Source organism: Rhinopithecus bieti, unplaced genomic scaffold, assembly GCF_001698545.2.
Source record: "Rhinopithecus bieti isolate Rb0 unplaced genomic scaffold, ASM169854v2 scaffold_47995, whole genome shotgun sequence".
NCBI classification, from domain to species: Eukaryota; Metazoa; Chordata; class Mammalia; order Primates; family Cercopithecidae; genus Rhinopithecus; species Rhinopithecus bieti.
Genome location: NW_016819498.1, coordinates 736097 through 757482, shown reverse-complemented (window position 1 = coordinate 757482; position 21386 = coordinate 736097). Strand labels below are relative to the sequence as shown.

General features: G+C 38.2%; 1 protein-coding gene across 2 annotated transcripts in view; it reads right to left on the bottom strand.

Annotated features, from left to right (window-relative positions):
• The window catches only part of CIMIP6 (ciliary microtubule inner protein 6), a 29897-nt gene extending 8851 nt beyond the window's left edge, over positions 1-21046 (bottom strand). Inside the window, exons 1-3 of one of the 2 annotated variants that reach the window (XM_017859050.1) lie at positions 20908-21046; positions 16898-17105; positions 8156-8309 (exon numbers count right to left, since the gene is read on the bottom strand). In XM_017859050.1, coding sequence (XP_017714539.1) covers positions 8156-8309; positions 16898-17105; positions 20908-20933 — 388 coding nt within the window. In that variant the 5' untranslated portion in view covers positions 20934-21046. The remainder of the gene's footprint in view (positions 1-8155; positions 8310-16897; positions 17106-20907) is intronic. The other variant, XM_017859051.1, reaches the window with a different exon arrangement.
• Positions 21047-21386: the final 340 nt, after the last annotated feature.

The following is a 21386-nucleotide window of genomic DNA, read 5'->3' as shown; positions in this document are numbered from 1 at the left end:
TCAAATACTAGTGTTGTGCTGACAATTTCAGGGAAATCTGATTAAGTTGATAAACAGTATTAAAATATTTAATATATCTGAATTTATCAGATTTACAAAGTTTTGCAAGATTTATTAGGTTTTTTTTTTCTTCTCCTTGTGAAACAGGGCTACCCCATAGGTAGTAAGCCCACAGTAGCCACAAGGTTTATTAGGTTTTATAAGATTTATTAGATTTTATTGAATTTATAGAAATTATTTAAGTATTTGGAAATGTTTTGATTGTCATAGCTTTAAGTTTTCCTTGTGAAGATGTTTAAAGTATTTGAGAAGAAAACAGAATATAATAACTATTATTTTTTAATGTTTTAAGTTCAGGGGTACATGTGCAAGTTTATTATATATAGGTAAGCTTGTCTCATGGGGGTTTGTTGTACAGATTATTCTATCACCCAGGTGTTAAACCTAGTACCCATTAGTTATTTTTTCTGATTCTCTCCCTCCTCCCACCCTCCAGCATCCAACAGGCCCTAGTGTCTGGTGTTCCATTCTATGTGTCCATGTGTCTTCATCATTTAGCTCCCACTTATAAGAACAAGTGGTATTTGGTTTTTTATTCCTGCATTAGTTTGCTAAGGATAATGGCCTCCAGCTCCATCCATGTTCCTGCAAAGGACTAGATCTCATTCCTTTATATGGCTGCATAGTATTCCATGGTGTATATGTGCCACATTTTATTTATGCAGTCTACAGTTGATGGGCATTTGCTATTCTGAATAGTGCTGCAATGAACACATATGCATGCATGTGTCTTTATATTCCTTTGGGTATATACCCAATAATGAGATTGCTGGTTGAATGGTACTTCTGGAAAACAGAACATAATTAAATCAACAAACTTGCAATTTAAAATGCTAACAGAAATTGACTATGTTTCGTAAATGAGTCATTGTTAAGATATATTTCATTTGTTCAACTTGATTTAAATGTCAAACAAGTGAAAGACGTTATTTTTATTTTATACAATACTTAAAATTAAAGACTTAAGGAAACATTTTAAAATTTATAATGTTCAAACTGGAATATTTAAATCATAAGTAACTATGAATACCTTTTATATAGAAAATTAAAATCTTAAAATTAAATTAAAATCTTACACTGAAACAGATAACCCTCAAAAAATTTGAACTTCCTGCAGACTTGACATAACAATAAAATCCAGGAGACAATGGAATAATATCTTTAAAGTGTAAAGGGTAATTAATTCTGAACCCAGAATTCTACATTTAGCTATGCTTTCATTCATTAAAGAGTGTGGGTAACTTAAAGACATTTTCAGACAATGAAAGGTGAAGAGTTGGCTACTCCTAAACTCTCATTTAAATAACTGTTTAAGGGTATTGTGGTAGTCTGTTAAGTTGCTGGCCCCAATGAATCAGGCCTCCCAGTATTCAAATCCTTGTATAGTCCCCTCCCCATAAATGTGGACTGGTCTTATGATTAGCTTTAACGAACAGGATATGACAGAGGTAACACTATGCCAATACTAGCCATAAACTTTAAGAAAGCCTTACAGCTTCTGCTTTTGCATTCTTGGGAGTAAGAAGTCCAGCTACCCTGCTGGAGAAACCACGTGGAGTGACCACATGGAGAAGGAGAGGCCCAGTCATTCCTGCATCCCAGCTGAGTCCGGTCCTCAGTCCATCTGCCAAGTGAATGCAGCCACACAAGTGACCATTACCAAGACCAGACCAAGAACTACCCAGCTGAACTCAGCCAAGATTGCAGAACATTAAGCTAATAACATGATTGTTGTTTTAAGCAATTAAATTTGAGGTAGTTTGTTATGCAAATAACTAAAACCAATATTTCAGAAGGAAGTCAATTAAATCAATTAAAATGAATCTTTTAAATAGTAATCTAAAACCTCTCACAATCTCACAAATAATAACTTTAAAAGTAATTCTTTGACTGGGCACAGTGGCTCACACCTGTAATCCTAGTACTTTGGGAGGCTGAGATAGGTGGATCACCTGAGGTCAGGAGTTCAAGAGCAGCCTGGCCAACTTGGTGAAACCCTGTCTCTACTAAAAAATATTTTTAAAAAATTAGCTGGGCATGGTGGTGGGTGCCTGTAATCCCAGCTACTTGGGGGGCTGAGGCAGGAGAATCACTTGAACCTGGGAGGCAGAGGTTGCAGTGAGCCGACATCACACCACTTGCACGCCAGCCTGGGCTACAGAGCGAGACTCCGTCTCAAAAAAATTTTTTTTTCTTCATGGAAATAAACGGGGGAGAAAGTAATCCGAGTTATCATAGAGGGAAATTCCTTATTCAGACATTACACCTATTAAAATTAGACATAACGACTATGTTCATTTATACAAGCATATGAGACTTTTACAGAAGCCCACAATAGCGAGGAATATCTAAATATGAAAACATCAGAGAAGATATTCAGATGCTTAGTGGTTACTCTACTTAAGAATTCAAATTGTAGCCAGAGTAATTACTTGAAAGAAGCCTTGTTAGATGAGAACTGCAAAAAATAAGGCAAAGTCCATGAAGAATGTTTGAAATCCACTCTCTGTTTCTTGGAAACTTGATCTAATTAAAATTAGAATTTTCTAAACAAGTTGCTATCTAACCATTTATATTTTATCAACAAAGCCAGGATTTATTCAAACATACAATTTGCTTCTTATATTGGTGAGAACTTAGCAGTTTTACTTTGAGAAATGTTCTTTTCTTAACTCTTTGTGTCTGCTTAAAGATCATTCATCAGTAATATTTTCTCTTAAATCCCACTCTTCTCAATATTCTGATCTTATATAAAAGACAATATAAAATAATAGTATAGATTTTCAAAATACAGTAAAAAGAAAAAACAAGCATAACTAGCAAAAAAAATGTTATGTTACATTTTGGTGCAAAAGAAGCAACACAAACTAAAACCTATTTTAGAAAATGAATTTTACCACTATATCTGAATTTGCAATTCAAAAGAACACTGAAGTATCAAGTTGTTGATAATCAGCAAGGTTCTATTTAGGTACAAAATACCCCATTCACAAATTAGATTAGGCTTTCCAATTTATAAAGTTTTATTATATAAAACCAAATGCGAACACTTACTCTTACAGGCGCTCAAATATGATGGAGCATAGCCATTTGTTAACTGACTGTGGATGGCAGCCAGGAAATTGTGTGTGGTAGAAGACATAAAGGGTGCTTTGAATTATCGGCACAAGATAACATTGCTGAAATGCCAAAGTCCAGGCGTAATTAAGTGGGCTGATGGAACAGAATGACTATGAGATGACTTTTAATTGGTATTAGTGCATATTTATATGCACATTTTCTATGTTCATATGCTTATAGTTAAAATCTGGCACATATAGATTAGTTTATATACATATTTTTAAATGTCACATTAAAACATTTTTTTAAAATCATTTTCATCTAATATCCAAATACCTAAAATATGAATAAATTGCAGGCCTATATTATGTAGTATATGTTACTTTACATTATGACTTTATTGAAGAATGTATAATTATCATTTAGCTAATATTTATTGAATCTGGGCACTGTTCTAGACACTAGGATACAATAATGAACTTGGCAGTGAGAAATGCCAACAGAAGAACAGAGCGAGAAAAAGAAATACCAATAAAAGAACAGAGAGAGAACCATGCCAGATTCTCAAGTTAAATTTCAACTCAACGCACAATGTAGTACAATGCAATTATTGATAATAGAAGCAGTTACCATGTATTGTCTACTATGTAGCAAACACTGTGTTAGGCACTTTACATGTTGTTTCTCACAACAATCCTGCAAAGCAGGAATTATTCTCACTTCACAAATTGAGCAAAACAGGATGATTAAATTTAATGGGTTCAGGTTCACACAGTACTAAGTTTAATACTGAACCAATATTATAAAAGGAGTATTGATAGTGACAAAATTGCCGTGATTTCCAGTTAAACATGGCAAATTCAGCGTGCATTTCCCCCATTCCTTCCCCAAGCCCCAGTACAATCACACTACAGAAATTTAAGAGGGCTTACATCCTTAAGGAAAAAACTAAATGGGAGTGAAGATGTTAACAAATTTGGAAGCTGGAAAACAGATGGATAAGTAGCAATAGACTCAAGTAAACTACAGAAAACTGGAAGTTAAGTGCTATGGGGAAGAGGGTGGGGTAAAAATTAAGCCAATTCATGCCACAGCATTCTAGGAGTGCCCCGGAATCGGGAGGCCTCAGATGCCTCTGAGGCAGGGAGCGTGGGGCAGGGGGACAAGGTGATGTTGCAGAGGACTGCTTTTAAGGGACTCCTGGATTTTCTGTCCTCCGTCCTAGGCAGAGGTTTGGAGGATTTCTCTCTGGGCAAATTAAGTAGATCTACAGACCCTGATTTTGGGGGATCCCTTATGAAATGACTGAGCCCTGCCTTATGAACCCAGAACAAAGCCCATCTCTCCAGTATCATCTTTCACCACTCTTCTACATCCCTTCAACTGGAGTAGGAAAGTACCATAACTGCTTCTTATATGGAAAGGACTGGTTGGCTACCAAAGAAAGTTAAAGCAAAAAATCATATGCCATATGTAGATACATATTTTAACCAGTTCATCAAATTTTTATTGGCATGCCAAGCCATTTTCTTTGAGGAGGTGTCCACTGATTGGAATTCCACTTTGTGTTTCTTGTGCAAACCATGCTTCTAATGCATCACTTCCAGTTTCTATTTCTTTGACACAGAATGAAACGTAAAGACACATTTCAAGCAAAATGAGTGCAGAATCCTTCAAGATTTTAAAAATTAAGTCCAACTCCTCTTTGTTATTTTGCCTATACCTAATTAGCATTTTTTAAAGTTAGCAATTGACCTTTTATCAAGTCTGCACATTCAACTTTGAATGTTTTATAGAAACAACTGTTTTCTTACTCAGATTTTAACTCACAAGAATATGTAATTAAAATATGGAAATACAGTAACAAGTACATAGACATAAATCTGGTTTGGAAACAAGCTTGACTTTCAGAGAGTGTCTCTACCTCCTTGGTCTGAGTTATATTCTCTGTCTCTAAATCCTCACATGAGCAATAGAAGATAATGCAGGTAAATTTGACAGATCAGAAAGGGCCGTCTAGGCCATAGCGAGGAATTTGAAATTTATTCTGTGAACAGTGAGAAGTAACTGGAGAATCTAAAGGAGGAGAATATCATTTGTTTTTTTTAAAAAAGATCCTTTGACAATGCTGCAGAAAACACAGAGGAGGAAGAAAGCAAGTGGGGTAATAGCGGCTATACTGCATTGCTTACAGTGAAGATGGAAAGGAGTAGATTTGGGGTCTGTTTTGGAGATAGAGGTGTCACGATTTGCTGATGGATTGAATGTAGGGGCAGGGAGCAAAAGGAGAGAGTTTTAGAATGCCTTCTAGCTTATCAAAACGTGAGCACCTGGTGGGAGAGTGGAGGTGGCATTCACTGAGATGGAGAAGACTCGTGGGGGTAAGTTTGGATGGGGGAAATGAAGCATTCTATTCCAGCCATATCAAGTTTGAGAAGGTGACTAGCCATCCAAGAGATGTTAAGTAGGTGTTTGGATACGTGAACTTGAAGCTCAGTAAAGAAGCCAGGGTTAGAGAAATTTGGTTTTTAGACTGGTTCCTTTGACCTTTCACCTTAAACATCTATTCCTTGTTTCACCCCCACTGGATAGTATCTCTTGGTTACCTATATCGCAAATAATGATGTTAGCACCCTTCTTCTCTTCTACTTCTCATCTTCTATCGTTGTGCACTTACTTTTCTTATTAAAGATGCTAAGATGCATTCTGTTCTGTAACCATATTTAAACTTGTGTCTATAGATTGAGCCTAAAAGTTGAAAACTACTAAACAGCATGCATAGTATTACATAATTACATACATCTTGTTCATTTAAGGGTCAAATGTTGTGCCAGGACTTCATTTCCTTCTCAGTGGGTGTAATGCCCAGTGCCACTTGAAAAAAAATGGTTTAGTATCCATGCCAAATAAATTCCCTTTTCTAGGTCAAAAAGTATTTCCCCTGAGAACTTTGAAGATATTAACTCCATTGTACTCTTGCATCAGTGCTGCCTGATTCCATGCTGATACTTACTTCTTAGATGGTGGCTTATTTTTCTGTCCCTTTATGGAAACTTTTAGAATCTTCTGTTGATGATTGTTTTGCAATTTTGTAATGATATGTAGGGTATGCATCTTCTACCCCTTCATACTTAGAAGCACTCAGTAGACCCTTTTAATGCATTTTATGTAGGGAAACTTTCTTACTACTTTAGAGGTTGTGTAGAGTACTGTACAGTACTGGTTAAGAGTATATGTACTGGAGTCAGGTTAGCTGGGTGCAAGTGCCAATTACTCACTGTGTAGCCTTGAGCACATTATTTCAACTCCACGCTTGCTTCCAAAGGAGTTCAGAACATGCCACTCTAAAATGCCACTCTGGCATTATTGACTGTATTGAGTTAAAGGCACTTGAAAAACAGCAGATGCAAGAAAAACAGTCTGACCTTCCTTCTCTTTCTCAAAAGCAGATGAAATTCCTGTGTAAAAGATATCCTCCTATACCAGAAGAAAAGCATCATTCTTATCATCAAGCACAGGAATTTGAGGTGAGGGGAAATCTAGACAAATAAACCTGTTCAACTCACCCTTATCTTCCTAGTCACTTCTCTACCCAATTACCCTAGCCCAAAGTCCTTTGCCTTGTCCCATTTTTATAATTTTCTACTCTTTGTCCAATTTAGTATTTGTGTTGTTTCTGCGTCTTTGGGTCTTCATTTCCTTATGAAGGCTCCCCTGCTATGTAAAACTTGTATTAAATAAATTTGTATGCTTTTCTCCTGTTGATCTTTGTGTCAATTTAATTCTCAAGCCCAGCCAAAAACACTCAAGAGGGTAGAGGTAAAATTTTGCCTCCCTACACTTTCTTATCTGACAAATAAGAATATTAATAGTATTACTACACTATTATGTTGCATAGAGTTCATGTGGGAATTAAATGAGTTACTATTCAGAAAGCTCCATAAAGTGCCTGGCAAATAGTATGTGCTCAAGAAATGTTATGTTTTGCTAATTATCTACCTTTATTTTTACTCTTCTCTTTTCTGGAGCTCCAGAAAAGTTGGATTTCCCAAACAGATCCTCTATTTTGCTTTCCTTCTCATTTTTGAAGTCTTTGTTTTATTGTTTTATGCTCTGTGATATTTCCCTGCCTTTATCCTCCAAATCTTTTTTTTTTAATTGGCATAATTCTAATCTTTGGTTGTCCATTCATAAGAAGGGGATGGGGGGATCAACTTGATTTACTGAAATAACTGGTGTGGTAGTTGACATCTGGCTAAGACACTGCGCTCTAGTAGTCTTAATGTTGGGATAGGATGGAGTGCTCATGACTGGAGCCTTTATTTAAGGGACAGGCTTTGAAGTAACTGTCTCCTACTCGCTTTTCAGTTTTGCTTTCCACTATGCCTGCTGGCTCAGCATGTAGCTCAGTCAGGGCTTTGGCCAGGCAGATTGTCTCTTCTTTGTGTATCTCCTTCTAGCTATTGCTTCCTTATTCTCTTTTATCTGTCAGTAGGCTTCTAGTCTTTTCTACATTCCAGAAAGTTCTTCCTTCTATTATCTTCACCCTTAGAAGTTTATTGCTTTGCTACTATTTATAGTAATAGGGTCTTGGAAGGCAGAAAACATAGGTATGTGTGCTCAGTCTACTATCCTGAACCAGAAGTGGAAACTTTATTATCTTTCTAAATGACAGGTCACTGTTACAGATTATCTAATAGCCCCTTTCATCAACTACCTTCTTTGAAGTGACAATAGTTATAACTATTAAAATGTGGTGGCAACAACCAGCAGAATGCTACTAAGTTTCTGACTTTGAGGCTAGTGTTATTAATGACCAGTACAATTTTCATTATGTCACATTAACTGTTAGGAGACAAACTGTCCACTAGGAAGAAATAACAAACTTCCCAAGGGCTGCACTTGCTGTGTGTGTATTTTCAACTTCTGTAAAGACGTAACTTTTTCAGGAGGTGTCAGGACATCTAATACATCTTAGTTTTGACAGCAATAATTTGAGATAACAAAAAAGGTTTTTGCCACTGCAAAACCTTACCTATTCCACAAGAAGGCTTTTGCATCTTGCTGTGTTTGACTGGCAAAACCAGTGGACACGCTGGTTTTTGGAAGTCACTCCTCTGGGTGCTCTTAGAGTCATAAGGTGGTAGGAAGATAGGTTCCAGTGCTTTACCATGTGACCACCAGTCACCCTTCATAGAAAATAATTGGAAACACAATATTGGATACTGTAGGGCATTTTCATTTATTGCTTGATGTCTATGGATATTCAGTAATTCACTTTAACAAGTTAGTGGATATCCTGGTACTAATGTGGAATTCTGAAATCTAGAAATATCTTTTACAAAATGTATTTCTTTGAAGGCACTGAAAATGAGTTGTCATGTATTTTAGCTAAAATACAGCTGCTAAATTCTTAAGCTACCTTCCATCAACAAAAAAAATGGTAAAAATCAACAAAATAGCTGTATTTCTTTTGTACTATAATTTTATTATATATGTACACATGTATGTATATATTTAAATATTTAATCTAAAAAACTATGTTCTAAACTTTTCATTATGACAATACAAATAATGTATTATCATCTAAAATGGGGTTTTAGAGTTTTAGTCCCTAAACTGTACCATGAGATATATTTTATGTCATACAAGAGCGCACAATGCTACACATACATAAAACTGAAACAAAAGTTTCACAAAATACTTATTCTTACTATATGCAGTGTGCTCAGCTACTTTTCTCTTCTATTTTATTGCTTTCCTATTTCATTTCACATTGCTGACTGCAACTCAATGATTTATGGTTCACTAATGACTCAGTTTGATAAACTTTGTTTTAAGGGGAAATCTCTCCAATGTTACTGAATTTTGGTACTAAAACCTAAGTATACAAGAAAGGGAAAACTGAAAGATTCTTCATTAGCCTGTATGACAATTTGATTTATTGGAAGTTCAGAGAGTACAGAGGGGAACTGTTAGTCAACTTAATTCTGACCAAATATTTTAAAACTGGTTGTTAGGTGGTAGTAAGAAAACCCTTGAGAAACCCATGACACTTAGGAGTTCACGGAATACAATTAGGGTATGAAAGTAACTTTCGGTATAATCAAACACCTACCGTGGGCTATAAGGAAGCAAGTCTGCCTTTTAAAAAATCAACTATGATTCCATAGCCAAAGACTTCTAAACTATGATTCAAGGGGGATGAATATGCAATTCTAATAGGTAAAATTCTGACAATACAATTGGGGCTACATTGATGCAAAAAGGAAGATGTTTCTTTAAAAAAAAAAAAAAAAAGCCTATGTGGCTGCATAGGGAGTCAGCTCTCAAATGAGCTTAGTTTCTAAAAAGACAGGCATGTATAAAAGACATATACAACATTAGATTTAAAAATAATTAATGGAGTCAGCTTGTCAGAAGATTGTCAAGAAACTTGGAAGAAATTTATAAATTTATAAAATTGTATAAATTTATAATTTATAAAATTGTCAAAGGCAGCAAAAATAGGTTTTCTAGAAAAATTGTTCATAGCTGAGTGAAATCCTACAGCCCCATAAAAGGTTATCTTTTGTGTTCCGGCTAACCATTTGGAGAGAAGAATCTTGTGCAGGAAAGTCAGAACTACTCAACTTGAGGTTGTTAAGGAAAATTATGGTTAACTTGAAAAAGATGGGATGAACATGTACCAAAGAACTAAGCCCTGAAGAGCTGAGGAGAGAGTTGGACTTCACTTTGTCAGTTTATAAGAGTGCCAGTTTTTAGGCCAATGACAACTATTAAGCAGGAGTAATGGAATAACTGGTAATTGTAACTAGGGGTAATTTCTGCAGAGATCACAGAAATTTAGGAACTAGTGCATTTTGGAGAATAGATTGGCTAATGCTTCATTTTTCAGAATGGGCTAAAAGGTGAATTTTAAAAATTAAGACTACTTGATGCAGATCCTAGGAAAATTCTAGAACAGATTACTAAACAGATGGCGTCTTCTCACTATCTGGCTGAAAATAATTACATCCTACTGTTGTCAGAGCGCCTGCTTCTGGCAGCTCTTATCCACTCCACTTCACAGTTATAATAGTGCTTATTATGCCCCAAGGTCTAGGATTTATAGGTCTTGTCTTATGCTCATCACAATTCTATGAGGCAGGCACACCCACTTTACAGATGGGAAAACTGCCAGGAGATTAAGTAACTTCCCCAAGGTATATCACTAGCAGACTGCTGCACTGCCACAATTCAAACCCTCAACTCTTTGTGCACACTTCTAATTTCTGTGCTGCACTGCTGTATCAAACCGGCTGTGGAATGCAAAACCAGGTAAGGACAAACCACATTAAATTATTGAAGAAGTGAAAACAGAGGCTCAAAGTGCATGTCTTAGTCTGTTTTGTGCTGCTATAACAGAATACCTTAGAATGGGTAATTTACAAGGATCAGAAATTTACTGTCTCACAGTTCTGGAGGCTGGGAAGTCTAACATCAAGCCACTGGCAGGTTTGGTAATTATGATTCTAGGATGGCACCTTGAACACTGCATCCTCACATGGTGGAAGGCAGAAGGGCAAAAAGAGGGCAAGAGGTGACCAAACTTGTCCTTTTATCATGGCATTCATTTCACTCCTGTGGGTGGAGCTTTCATGACCTAATCGCTTCTTAAAGAGTCCCACCTCTTCATACAGTTACAATGGAAATTACATTTCAACATGAGTTTGGAGGGGACAAACATTCAAACCATAGCAGCAAGTATCCTGAGAAATTTCCTCTATGATAAGATTGTAAAGCATGCACAAACACTTTATATCATCTACTTTTGTTGATCAAAAACTTATTTTGCTAATATTCAAGTTACTGGAAAAATGACTCTGGGATGAGCAAACCACTAGGAAATGGCTGATGGGCTTTAATTATTATTATTTGTTGTTATTATTTTTTTGAGACAGGGTCTCCCTCCATCACCCAAGCTGGAGTGTAGTGGTGCGATTACAACTCACTGCAGCCTCAAACTCCCGGACTCCGGTGATCCTCCCACCTTAGCCTCCTGAGTAGCAGAGACTATAGACATAAGCCACCATGCCTGGCTATAATTTTTTCTTAAAAGTGTAATGCAAAGTTACGCTTAAAGCAGAGAGATAATTTCATCTTTTGAGCAAACTTCTTTTAAACTGAGAGTTTTGCCAAAATGGTCTTTGTTTCACAAATATAAAGGAAATAGAGAACAGTTTTTCCTAAAATGTGATTGGTGACTTTAAGACTGCAGTTTGTGAAAGTGTTCTGATGAGTGTTAGAAATTGGATGCATCTTCACTTTAGCTGAGTGAAATCTTACAGTCCAAAAAAAAGGTTATCTTTCATGTTTCTGGATAGTCTTCCTTATGCCTAAAAAGTTTGGTTTGTTCCTGGAAGAGTGAGAGTGCGTATGTGCCCATGTAACATGTGCATGCCTTTTTGGTCCAAACATTTACTCATAAAAGATTATGAGATTAAGGAAAGAGATAGATGGAGGCTTGTTTTTATCTTTATCTCATACTGAAAGGAAAGACTAACACAAAATTTACTGCTCTGTGTACCATCACTTATATTGGATTGTGCGGGGTTAACACAGTTACTTATGACAAAATAAGCTGGGAAGTTACCTAGCGTGATGGCTTTGTCTAGGCACTGGGCAACAGACCACATCTTGCAGATTGTTGAGGGGGTTTTGCCTAACTCAAACTTTGGACCCAGAGAGGAGTTATCCCTCCCAGTCTAAGGCCTGTCTTCTTTCCTGCCCCAGGATGATAGTCACTGGGCTCCATGGTCAGGAGGTGCTTGGAGATTCCTGATGACGGGGCTTCTTCTAACCCGCAGCTCTGGGAAGGCCAGTAGCTGTTGCACTGTGGGTCCCTTAGTCACATTTGGAAGCCAGTGCAAGGCAGTCTCTATGTTATACTCCTAGTACCCCTAAGCTTTCATAGATGTTCTAGGAAAGATTACCTATTTTCCATTCTTTGGGAAATTAAGGGAGAATCCTCAGAGGAGAAGTAATAAAAGCAAGTGAAGTATCCTAGAGAAACCAGTTAAGCGAATGTAAGAGGTCATAAGCCAAGCTCCACAGCCACAGTGGCCTAGCCAAGATGGCTGGTGGTGGTCATCTGTGGAACATAAAATCATACTTTGTGGATTCCCAAGGAAATGTGGGCTTTTGACAAAACCTATACATAAACAATCACATTTTGTTGGTAGAGCTCAGTGGCTTTAAAAAACTGAAGTACTATCACAGACACTAGGGCAGCTAAGGTCACATTGGTTACACTGTACCTAAATTCACCTCTATTTTGCTATAGATGTTATGAGTGCTTAAACAAATGTTTTTAAGCAGTTCATGATGTACCCCTCCATAAAAAAATTCGAAAATTGTGTTCTGTGGAACACTAGTTCTCCAGCATATTAATAGGTGTTATACAAAAGAGGTGTCCACAGTTAAATAACTTTGGGAAATAGTGAGAAAAACAAAGCTAAATAAGTTTATCACAAGATTTCTCAGAACCTTTATACACCAATGTGAATTGTGAAGCTCTGAGAAAGGTTTATAAAAATACAGGTTTTCCAAAATGTATTTGACTTTGCAAATTTATTTTGTCAAGCATGTAGACAAGGGTCAGTGCTCTGAAAAATAAATTTTTGAAAATACCAACCTAGTATATACTATCTCTTTTAAAGTACCAATATTTAAAAATTATTTTATTTTATTCTTGAGACGGAGTCTCATTCTGTTGCCCAGGCTAGAGTCCAGTGGCATGATCTTGGCTCACTGCAACCTGTGCCTGCCAGGTTCAAGCAATTCTCCTGCCTCAGCCTACAAATAGCTGGGACTACAGGCATGCACCACCATGCCAGGCTGATTTTTTGTATTTTTAGTAGAGATGGGGTTTCACCATGCCGGCCAGGCTGCTCTCGAACTCCTGACCTCGTGATCTGCCCACCTTGGCCTCCCAAAGTGCTGGGATAGCAGGCATGAGCCACCTCACCCAGCCAAAAATACAAGACAATCAAACCAGTTTTCTTTGGAAGTGACTGAGCTAAAACAACTTCTTACTTTTTCTAGCATCCTCAATTTTATGTTCCTAGGTAGAAATGTAAGAAATCTTAAAAATCTTGTAAATAAATAAAACCAACCAATCTCGTGTTGCATCCTAAAGATACTATCTTAGCAAAACACATAAAACAACAGGTGTCATTTGAAATATTTAGGCAAGTTTATATTCTTTACTCTTATAAAGACAGCATTACTGTCAACCAGTTTTTTTCTTAACCAAGCTAACCTTTAAAAAGAAACCTGTCATCTTAAAGGAACAGTTTACAAATATGTGAAATATATGTTCTTTATTCATCCTTGGATACTTAGAAATGAGTAGATTTAAGGTTCATTGTTGTTTTTGTTTTTTATTTTATTATTTTAAAATTTGTTTTTAGAGATAGGGTCTTGTTTTGTTGCTCAGGCTGGAGTACAGTGGCATGATCATTGCTCACTGCAGCCTTGAACTCCTGAGCTCAAGCCATCCTCCTGCTTCAGCCTCCTAAGTAGTGGGGACTACGGAGGCTTGCTACCACACCTGGCTATTTATTTATTTATTTATTTATTTATTTTTGTAGAGATGGGTCTCACTATGTTGCCCAGGCAGATTTCAAACCCCTGGGCACAAGTTATCCTCCTGCGTTGGCCTTCCAAAGTGTTGGGATCACAGGTGTGAGCCACTGTGCCCAGCCTATTTTCTTTCTTTTTGAGACAGGGTCTCACTCTGTCACTCAGGCTGGAGTGCAATGGCGTGAACACAGCTCACTGCAGCCTTGACCTCCCAGGTGGAAGCAATCTTCCTGCCTCAGCCTCTCAGGTAGCTGGGACCACAGGCATACACCATTACACCCAGCTATTTAAAAATTTTTTTTTTTTTGTATAAATGCAGTCTCACCATGTTGCCCAGGCTATGTTTTTAAAATATAAACTTTCCCTTCCTGCCACACCCAAATCAGACATGCTTGTAACTCAGTGGTATCTTCAGTCTTCCTCTGTAACTCTGCTCATTAGTATTCATGGACAGCTTCCCTTATTTGAGCTCTTCATCTCAAACTCACTTTCACCATCTCTTAAAGGCCCAGCGCTAATAATGATTCTACTACTGCCCTGTCACCTAGTCTTGCGGATAGTAGCTCTTAACACCTTTGTTCATTTTTTTTCCAACATACCGATAGAGTAAGAAGTAAGAGAAAATTAGTTGGGATAAAGTTTTTAAACTTTTATGTTTCATATTTCTATTCTCAAACCAGCTTCTTTTTCTTAGTACTGCCAATGTAAGGATGAGTTCAGTGAACAGTTTTAAATTCAGCCCTGAACTAGAGCTCAGAGTCATTCATGAGCCTTTATAAGAAATGTAAGAACTTCACTAATCTGGATTTTGGTACCAAATTAATTTCCCCAGTGTAGGTCTGGTCTAACAATAACAATTGATTTCTTTAAAATCTGAAATAATTGGTACGAGAGCATAAGCAAATGTACAAAATGAAGTACTCTCAATATGGCCCTTAAAAGGGTTTAGTTCATGAAATTAAAGTACATTTAACCACAGGAATTCCTACCCCAAGAAGATCTCACATTCACACCATGGTGTGCTGTCTATGACAAGAACAGATGTTATCAGTATGAAGAGAGCTCACAAAAAGCAATCTCCATCTAAATGTTAAATCACTATACCTAACACACAGAGAGATGAGGAAAGAAGTGGAGTAGGAGGAGGCTGACATTGGCACAGTGATCTGAGACCATTTAGATGGTACACATTTCCTTTTCCAACTGTACTAGGTCTTCTCTCATAGAATCCTGCTCTCAGCTGCAAATGAGTCCCCATCACTGCAAAGAGCAGTAGATTAGGATTCTGCTGCCACTAAGAGCTAATGTCTAGTGAGTGCTTCCTTTGTGCATTATGAATGCTCTTCTGCCAAGTCCCTACATGCTCATTCCCTCACTCTCCCTCAGGTCTTCACTCAAATGTCGCTCAGTGAAGCCTTCTCTGACCACCAATTTAAAATTGCAGCTCTGCCTGCAGCATTCCTTATCCTGCCTTGCATGCCGCCCTTACTACCATATAACATTCGAATACAGCTTACTTACCTATTCCCTCACTAAAATGTAAGCTATGTAAGGACAGGATTTTTCCCCCATTTACTTTGTTCACTGCTCTATCTCTAGTGTCTAGAACAGTAACTGACAAAATATTTTAATTCCCACAAAAATGCCATGAGGGACAACTACTATCCTAATTATATAAATTAGGAAATTGAAGCTTAGCATGACTTGCCCAAAGTCACACAGCAAGTGTGTTGCAGCAACAAAATGGAATGAACTAGTGACATGCTACAGTAACATGGACAAATCCCAAATGCTTTATTCTGAAAGACTGGTTCAATAAGCTACATACTGTATAATTCCATTAACATGACTTTCTGGAAAGGGCAAAACTATGGAAAACAGATCAGTGGCTGTTTGAGTAGAGGAAGGGGATGACCACAAAAGGGCACAGGGGAACCTTTGAGGGTGATGGAAATGATTCACGGCTTGACTGTGATGGAGTAACATGACTACACTTTTACCAAAATTCAAAGAATTATACACTACAAGGGTAACTAATTTACTGTGTGAGGGTAGGTATAATAATGTTCCCTCCTTCTGTCCCTAAAGATTGTTCATGTTTTAATCCCCAAATCTGTGAATGCTACCTTGCATGGCAAAGGGACTTTGCAGATGTGATTAAGGATCTTGAGATGGGGAGATTATCCTGAATTATCTGGGTGGGTGCAATCTAATGACAAGGGTCCTTATAAGAGAGAGTCAGGAGAGTGGGTCAGAGAAAGATTTGAAGATGCTGTGTTGCTGACTTTGAACAAAAAGGTGCCATAAACTAAGGAACGTGGGCAGCCACTAGAAGCTGGGAAAGGCAAGGAAACTGATCCACCCTTAGAGCCTACAGAAAGAACTAGGCCTGGCAACAGCCAGTGAGATGGATTTTGGAGTTCTAAGCTAGAGAATAAATATGTGCTGCTTTCAACCATCTTTTAAGTTTGTGAAAATTTTTAAGATGAGCAATAGGAAACTAATACAATAAATTGTACTGCAACAAACCTGACTTTATAAAAAATGTAGGGGAATATTTTTAGCATGGTACAGTCAATGAAGTGTGGTTTGGCTAAACCAATAGCCCTGGGTCAGAAATATGACTGTGACATTTGCTTATTACTTAATCTCAGATATGTTAATTAACCTCATCGGAATATGTGTTATCTGTAAACTATTTCCAATAAGACTTCATAAAAATTGTAGAGATTAAAGAATATATATAAAACACTTAGCTCATTCTTAGAACTTCATATGCTTTTAATAAATGATTATTATTTTACAGAAGGTATGTGAATTACTGAGTATCATGGGACATTTTTATATTAGAATATATATTGTAAATACAATATATACATGAAATTTCTTTAGTAACCCCAAAGCACTACTTCGTGGCAATAATCTGACCCAATCTAGGGAAACAATTACTTAGATTCCCTCCCTGTATCTGTATTATTTATATGTAAAAGTCATGTGCCAAAATAGTTCCAGGTTACTGCTTTTAACTATTGGATTATGATAAGTACTACTCTGAGATGTGTCTCATCCTTTATAGTCTGTGACCAAATTATTCTGTAAAACAGTGTCTGAATCTAAATCTCTATTTGTATACAATGAACATCTGTCCAACCTGTATTTCTGGCCCTTTTTTGGGATCTATGTAGGGAACTGGTTCGTTGTATGTTCTTGCATTTGTGTTAATGAATTTAGCATAATATATACGTCCTCTTACGACATGTGGTTTTGAATGTTGCATGCTTTTTCCAGGTTTTTTTTCATGTTTAATTTCTTCATTTTCAGTTACATATGCTATAGCAGCATCCTCTATTTTATGCTGTCTGAAAAACACAAATAGTAAATCATTTACCCAAGTAACCATTAAAATATTGAGTCAAAATTACATAAGATTTAAATATATTACAAACATCAGTCAAGACAATTTAGGCTGTATTAACAGTTAAAAGGGTTTGTGCTATTAAAATGTAGGAGGCCATTTTCTAATTCTAAATCATATAAGCGATAAAGGGATTTGTGTTAATAATGATTACTCATTATAATATACCAGTGCAGTGCACCACCTCTCATTTGCTTGGAGTAAAGAAAGAGTAGTGATGGGATTATGCTTCCAAATCATGTTTGCAGTACTTACGTGTGTGGACAAGTTACATCCTATACTTAACTCATCTTCTTTAAAAGTTTTATTACCAAGAGAATGGCTTTATTCCCCCCTTTACCTAGTAAACAGCTATCTGGACTAGGATAAACCAGTTAATTTTCAAAAGCTTGTCTGGCAAACTTAAAGCTACCAAAGGAGCACCATTATTATCTTTTCAAGAAAAGAACACTATATGGCAGTCAAAATAAATCTCTTCATTTTTTGCCACTAATAAGTACACTGTTACAAATATGAAAATTACTAAAATAAAATATTTTAAAAATGTATGGGAAGAAACAGCTTATCAGATTTTTCTCCTTTCAAATAAGGAGAAATTGAAATTATAAAAGGCAGTATTTTAAAATTCACCTGCTTGAAAATAAAGAATGAAATACATGAATTTGAATACTTTTTACATAGAAGCTTTTAAAATCAAAGCCGTGATCCCATAGCAGGTGAGTCATTGAAACCCCAAATTCACAGAGAAAGCAGGGAGCACTGTTTAACCTTACACACAGCCCTTAAAGTATAACACCTGCCTTCCTTCAAATGAATGCCAGGTCCATCTCTTCTATTGCATCATTTTCCTTTTTTTCCTTTTTGAGACAGAGTCTTACTCTGTCCCAGGCAGGAGTGGCACTATCTCCGCTCATTGCAACCTCTGCCTCCCAGGTTCAAGTGATTCTCTTGCCTCAGCCTCCCGAGTAGCTGGGACTACAGGTGCGCACCACCTCGCCCGACTAACTTTTGTGTGTTTTTTTTTTTAGTAGAGACAGGGTTTCGCCATGTTGGCCAGGGTGGTCTTGAACTCCTGACCTCAGGTGATCTGCCAGCCTCGGCCTCCCTAAGTGGTGGGATTACAGGCGTGAGCCACCGTGCCTGGCCCACTTCGCTTTTCAATTAAAACCCTCAAGTAGTTTTCCATTCATTTGCAATAAAATACTGCCTCCTAATCGTACTTCTAAGGTCCTGTGTGAGTTGCCCCAGTGAATCTCTTCAACCTCACTCAAGACCCTCCAACCAGACTGCCTTCTGTCAGTTCCAGGGACACATCAATCTCTTTCCCTCACGGCACCTGCACATGCTCTTCCCTCTGCCTGGACAGCTCTTTCCCAGCTCCCAGCACAGCTGGCTCAGGATATTTAGGTCTCAGCTTAAAACCATCTCCTCAGCAGCTTTTCCTAGATTTCCTTCCCCTGCCACATGCATTCTCTATTTTAGTACTTTGTTCATTTATTTTATTAACACCACAATTTTTTATGTACCTAATTTTCTGTTTACTTGTTTTTAGTAAGCACTACAAATATCCTTTACTAGTCAATAAGTTCCATGAAGGTGTAGATTGTTGAATTCATCACGTGCCCGACATCAGGAAAAGTGTCCTGTTCATCCAAGGTAAATGGACTGCCATTATAATATTTACATATTTCTGCTGAATCTGCTGGAGTTGTTTACTCTGGCTTTGTTTGAATACCCTCAACCACCCCTCCAGTACACATAAAAGCAACATTCAGAATCCTTGGATTCTAGTTCCTTCTTTCTAAAAATTACTTTCTGCAAAGGATTTGGAAAAAGTGATTACTGGTAAAATGTAAAAAACTTCTAAACCTTTTTCTATTATCTTTCCAGAGATATAATTATTTATTTAAAGGTAGACTCTTTGGGGTCAATTTATTGTAGGCTTCTGGCATCAGTTTTTTCCACCTGTTTCTCATAGTTATCATACAACAATATACACTTGTAGTGATCAAGTCCTTGAAGAAAAGGACTGGGGCTATTTGCTTATATAGTTAAATTCATTTGATTAAGCACTTGTGGTATGAATGCCTATGGGTTGATAAGTAAGCGTGAAATATATGATTCTAGCAATCTCTTGCCAGAGGAAAAGTACAGATAAAAACACTGATGGGCTCTGAAGTGAGTCAGACAGGGACTGGAAGCCCAGTTCTGCCATATCTGAGCCTTTGTCTCATTTGCATGATAGGAACAATGCCTATTGTAAGAGATATGAGAATAACATTGAATAATTCATTGTTTCAACAGATATTTATTGAGTTGCATGCCAGGTGCTGTTGGAGGTACTGATGATAAAGCAGTGACAAAACAAAAATTCCTGCCCCCATAGAGCTTACATTCTAATGGAGGAAAGGCAGATGAAAAAGTAAATTACATAGTCTGTTAAGTGCTAAGGACAATAATAAAATAGGGAATGGGAAAAGGGAGTGCATGTATGTGGGAGGTAGGTTTGCATTTTTAAGTAGGGTGGAGGCTGCACTGTGAAGGTGGCAATTGAAAAAAGAGGGGAGGAGAGAGCTAAGTGGATATTTGTGGGAAAAGCATTCCAGCAGAGTGAACTGTAATTGCCAAAGCTTCCCAGCAGAAGTGTAACCATCCTTAGCACACTGCTTCTGAAAGTATGGGCACTGGAGTAGCAGCACTGGCATCAATTGTGACCTTGTTAGAAATACAAATTTATGGGCCCCATTTCCTTTATGTACCTAGTTTTTTGTTTACTTGTTTTTAGTGAGTACTACAAACTCAGAATCTCTGGGGCTGGTTCCCAGGAACGTGTTTTAACCAGTTGTTTAGCTGATTCTTATGCACGTTCAAGTGTGAGAACCATTGTTCTAGGGTCAAAAATACAGGCTTTGGAAGAAGTTATCACTGGCTCCACATCATTCCTGACTGGCTGCATGTACTACCTTGATTAATAGTCTCAATTTAAGGTACATCAGAATCACCTGGATGCCTTGGTTGAAGCCAGATTATTGAGCCCCAGCCATAGACTTTCTGATTCAGTGTGTCTCGGGGGTAGGAAGTCCCCAAAATTTGCATTCCTAACAACCAGGTGCTGCTGATGTTAGTCTTTATCACTGCAGATGACAGCAGAAAGGCCTGTTTGCTGTAGCAGAGTCCTGTCAGAGGGAGGCAAGAAACGGGAAAGGGCGCGTTGTGTAGACTCCATAGGCCATTGGAGGAGCCTTGGCTTTTACTCTACGATGTCGGATGGAGAACGGCGATCTAACCTGGGCTGTAAAAGGACCGCTCTAACTGCTGTGTTGAGGAGGCTGCAGAGGGGTAAGAGAAAAGCAAAGCCACCAACTGGAGGGCTGTTGCAGCATCCAGGCAAGAGAAGCTGGTACTTGGGACTGGGTGGGGACAGTACTGAAAGTGATGAACAGTGGTAGATTCTGGATAATTTTAAAGGTAAAGCCTACAAAATCTGCTAATAATTGTGAGAATTGTGGATGACTTCAAGAATTTTAGACCTAGTAACGCAAGTCAAGTCCCTGACACACAGTATGTGCTCAGTAAACGGTGTGTTTTAAAAATTATTGTTGTAAGCGCTCAGCCAAGTGGAAATTAGAGAAGCAAGAGGACTGTTTGAGCTTGGCCTGGACTGTTCGTGCTGGACCCCGGCCTCCCCCTGAAGGAGGAAAACAGTTTTTGGAAGGGGAAATAAGACACGAAACCCCAGCACTTACTGATGCTTATCTTTCTTTCCCTCCATGGGCCTCTACGGGACCAGGCAGCGAGGACCCTCCCGGGAAGAACAGGGACGCAGCCCTGCCAGGAAAAGTGCGCGCAAAGCGCGACGACTATGACTCGCGCGTTGCTAAGCGACAGGCGCTAGGCCTCGGAAAGGGGCGTGGGGGCACCCCTGGAGTGCGCAGGCGCAGTAATCGGGGTTGGTGGGGACTGTTGCTCACCATGCGCGACTGCGCAGCGAAGAGGGCGGGGATGCCTGGCCGGGTCTCTAGGCTTGTGGGCTTGACGCCCTGCATTTGAACTTGCCCTTCCCACTGTAGGGCCAGGAGGGGTGTTTATCAGGACGGATTTGGCCCTTGAGGATACGGGAAGGGCTGTTTCCGGAGCCGCGGGGCAGCGCTGCTCGTGTCTCAGCCGCGCCCACCGTCCGGAGCCCGGCAGGTCGTTGCCCAGGCGCTACCACGGCTGCCCAAGC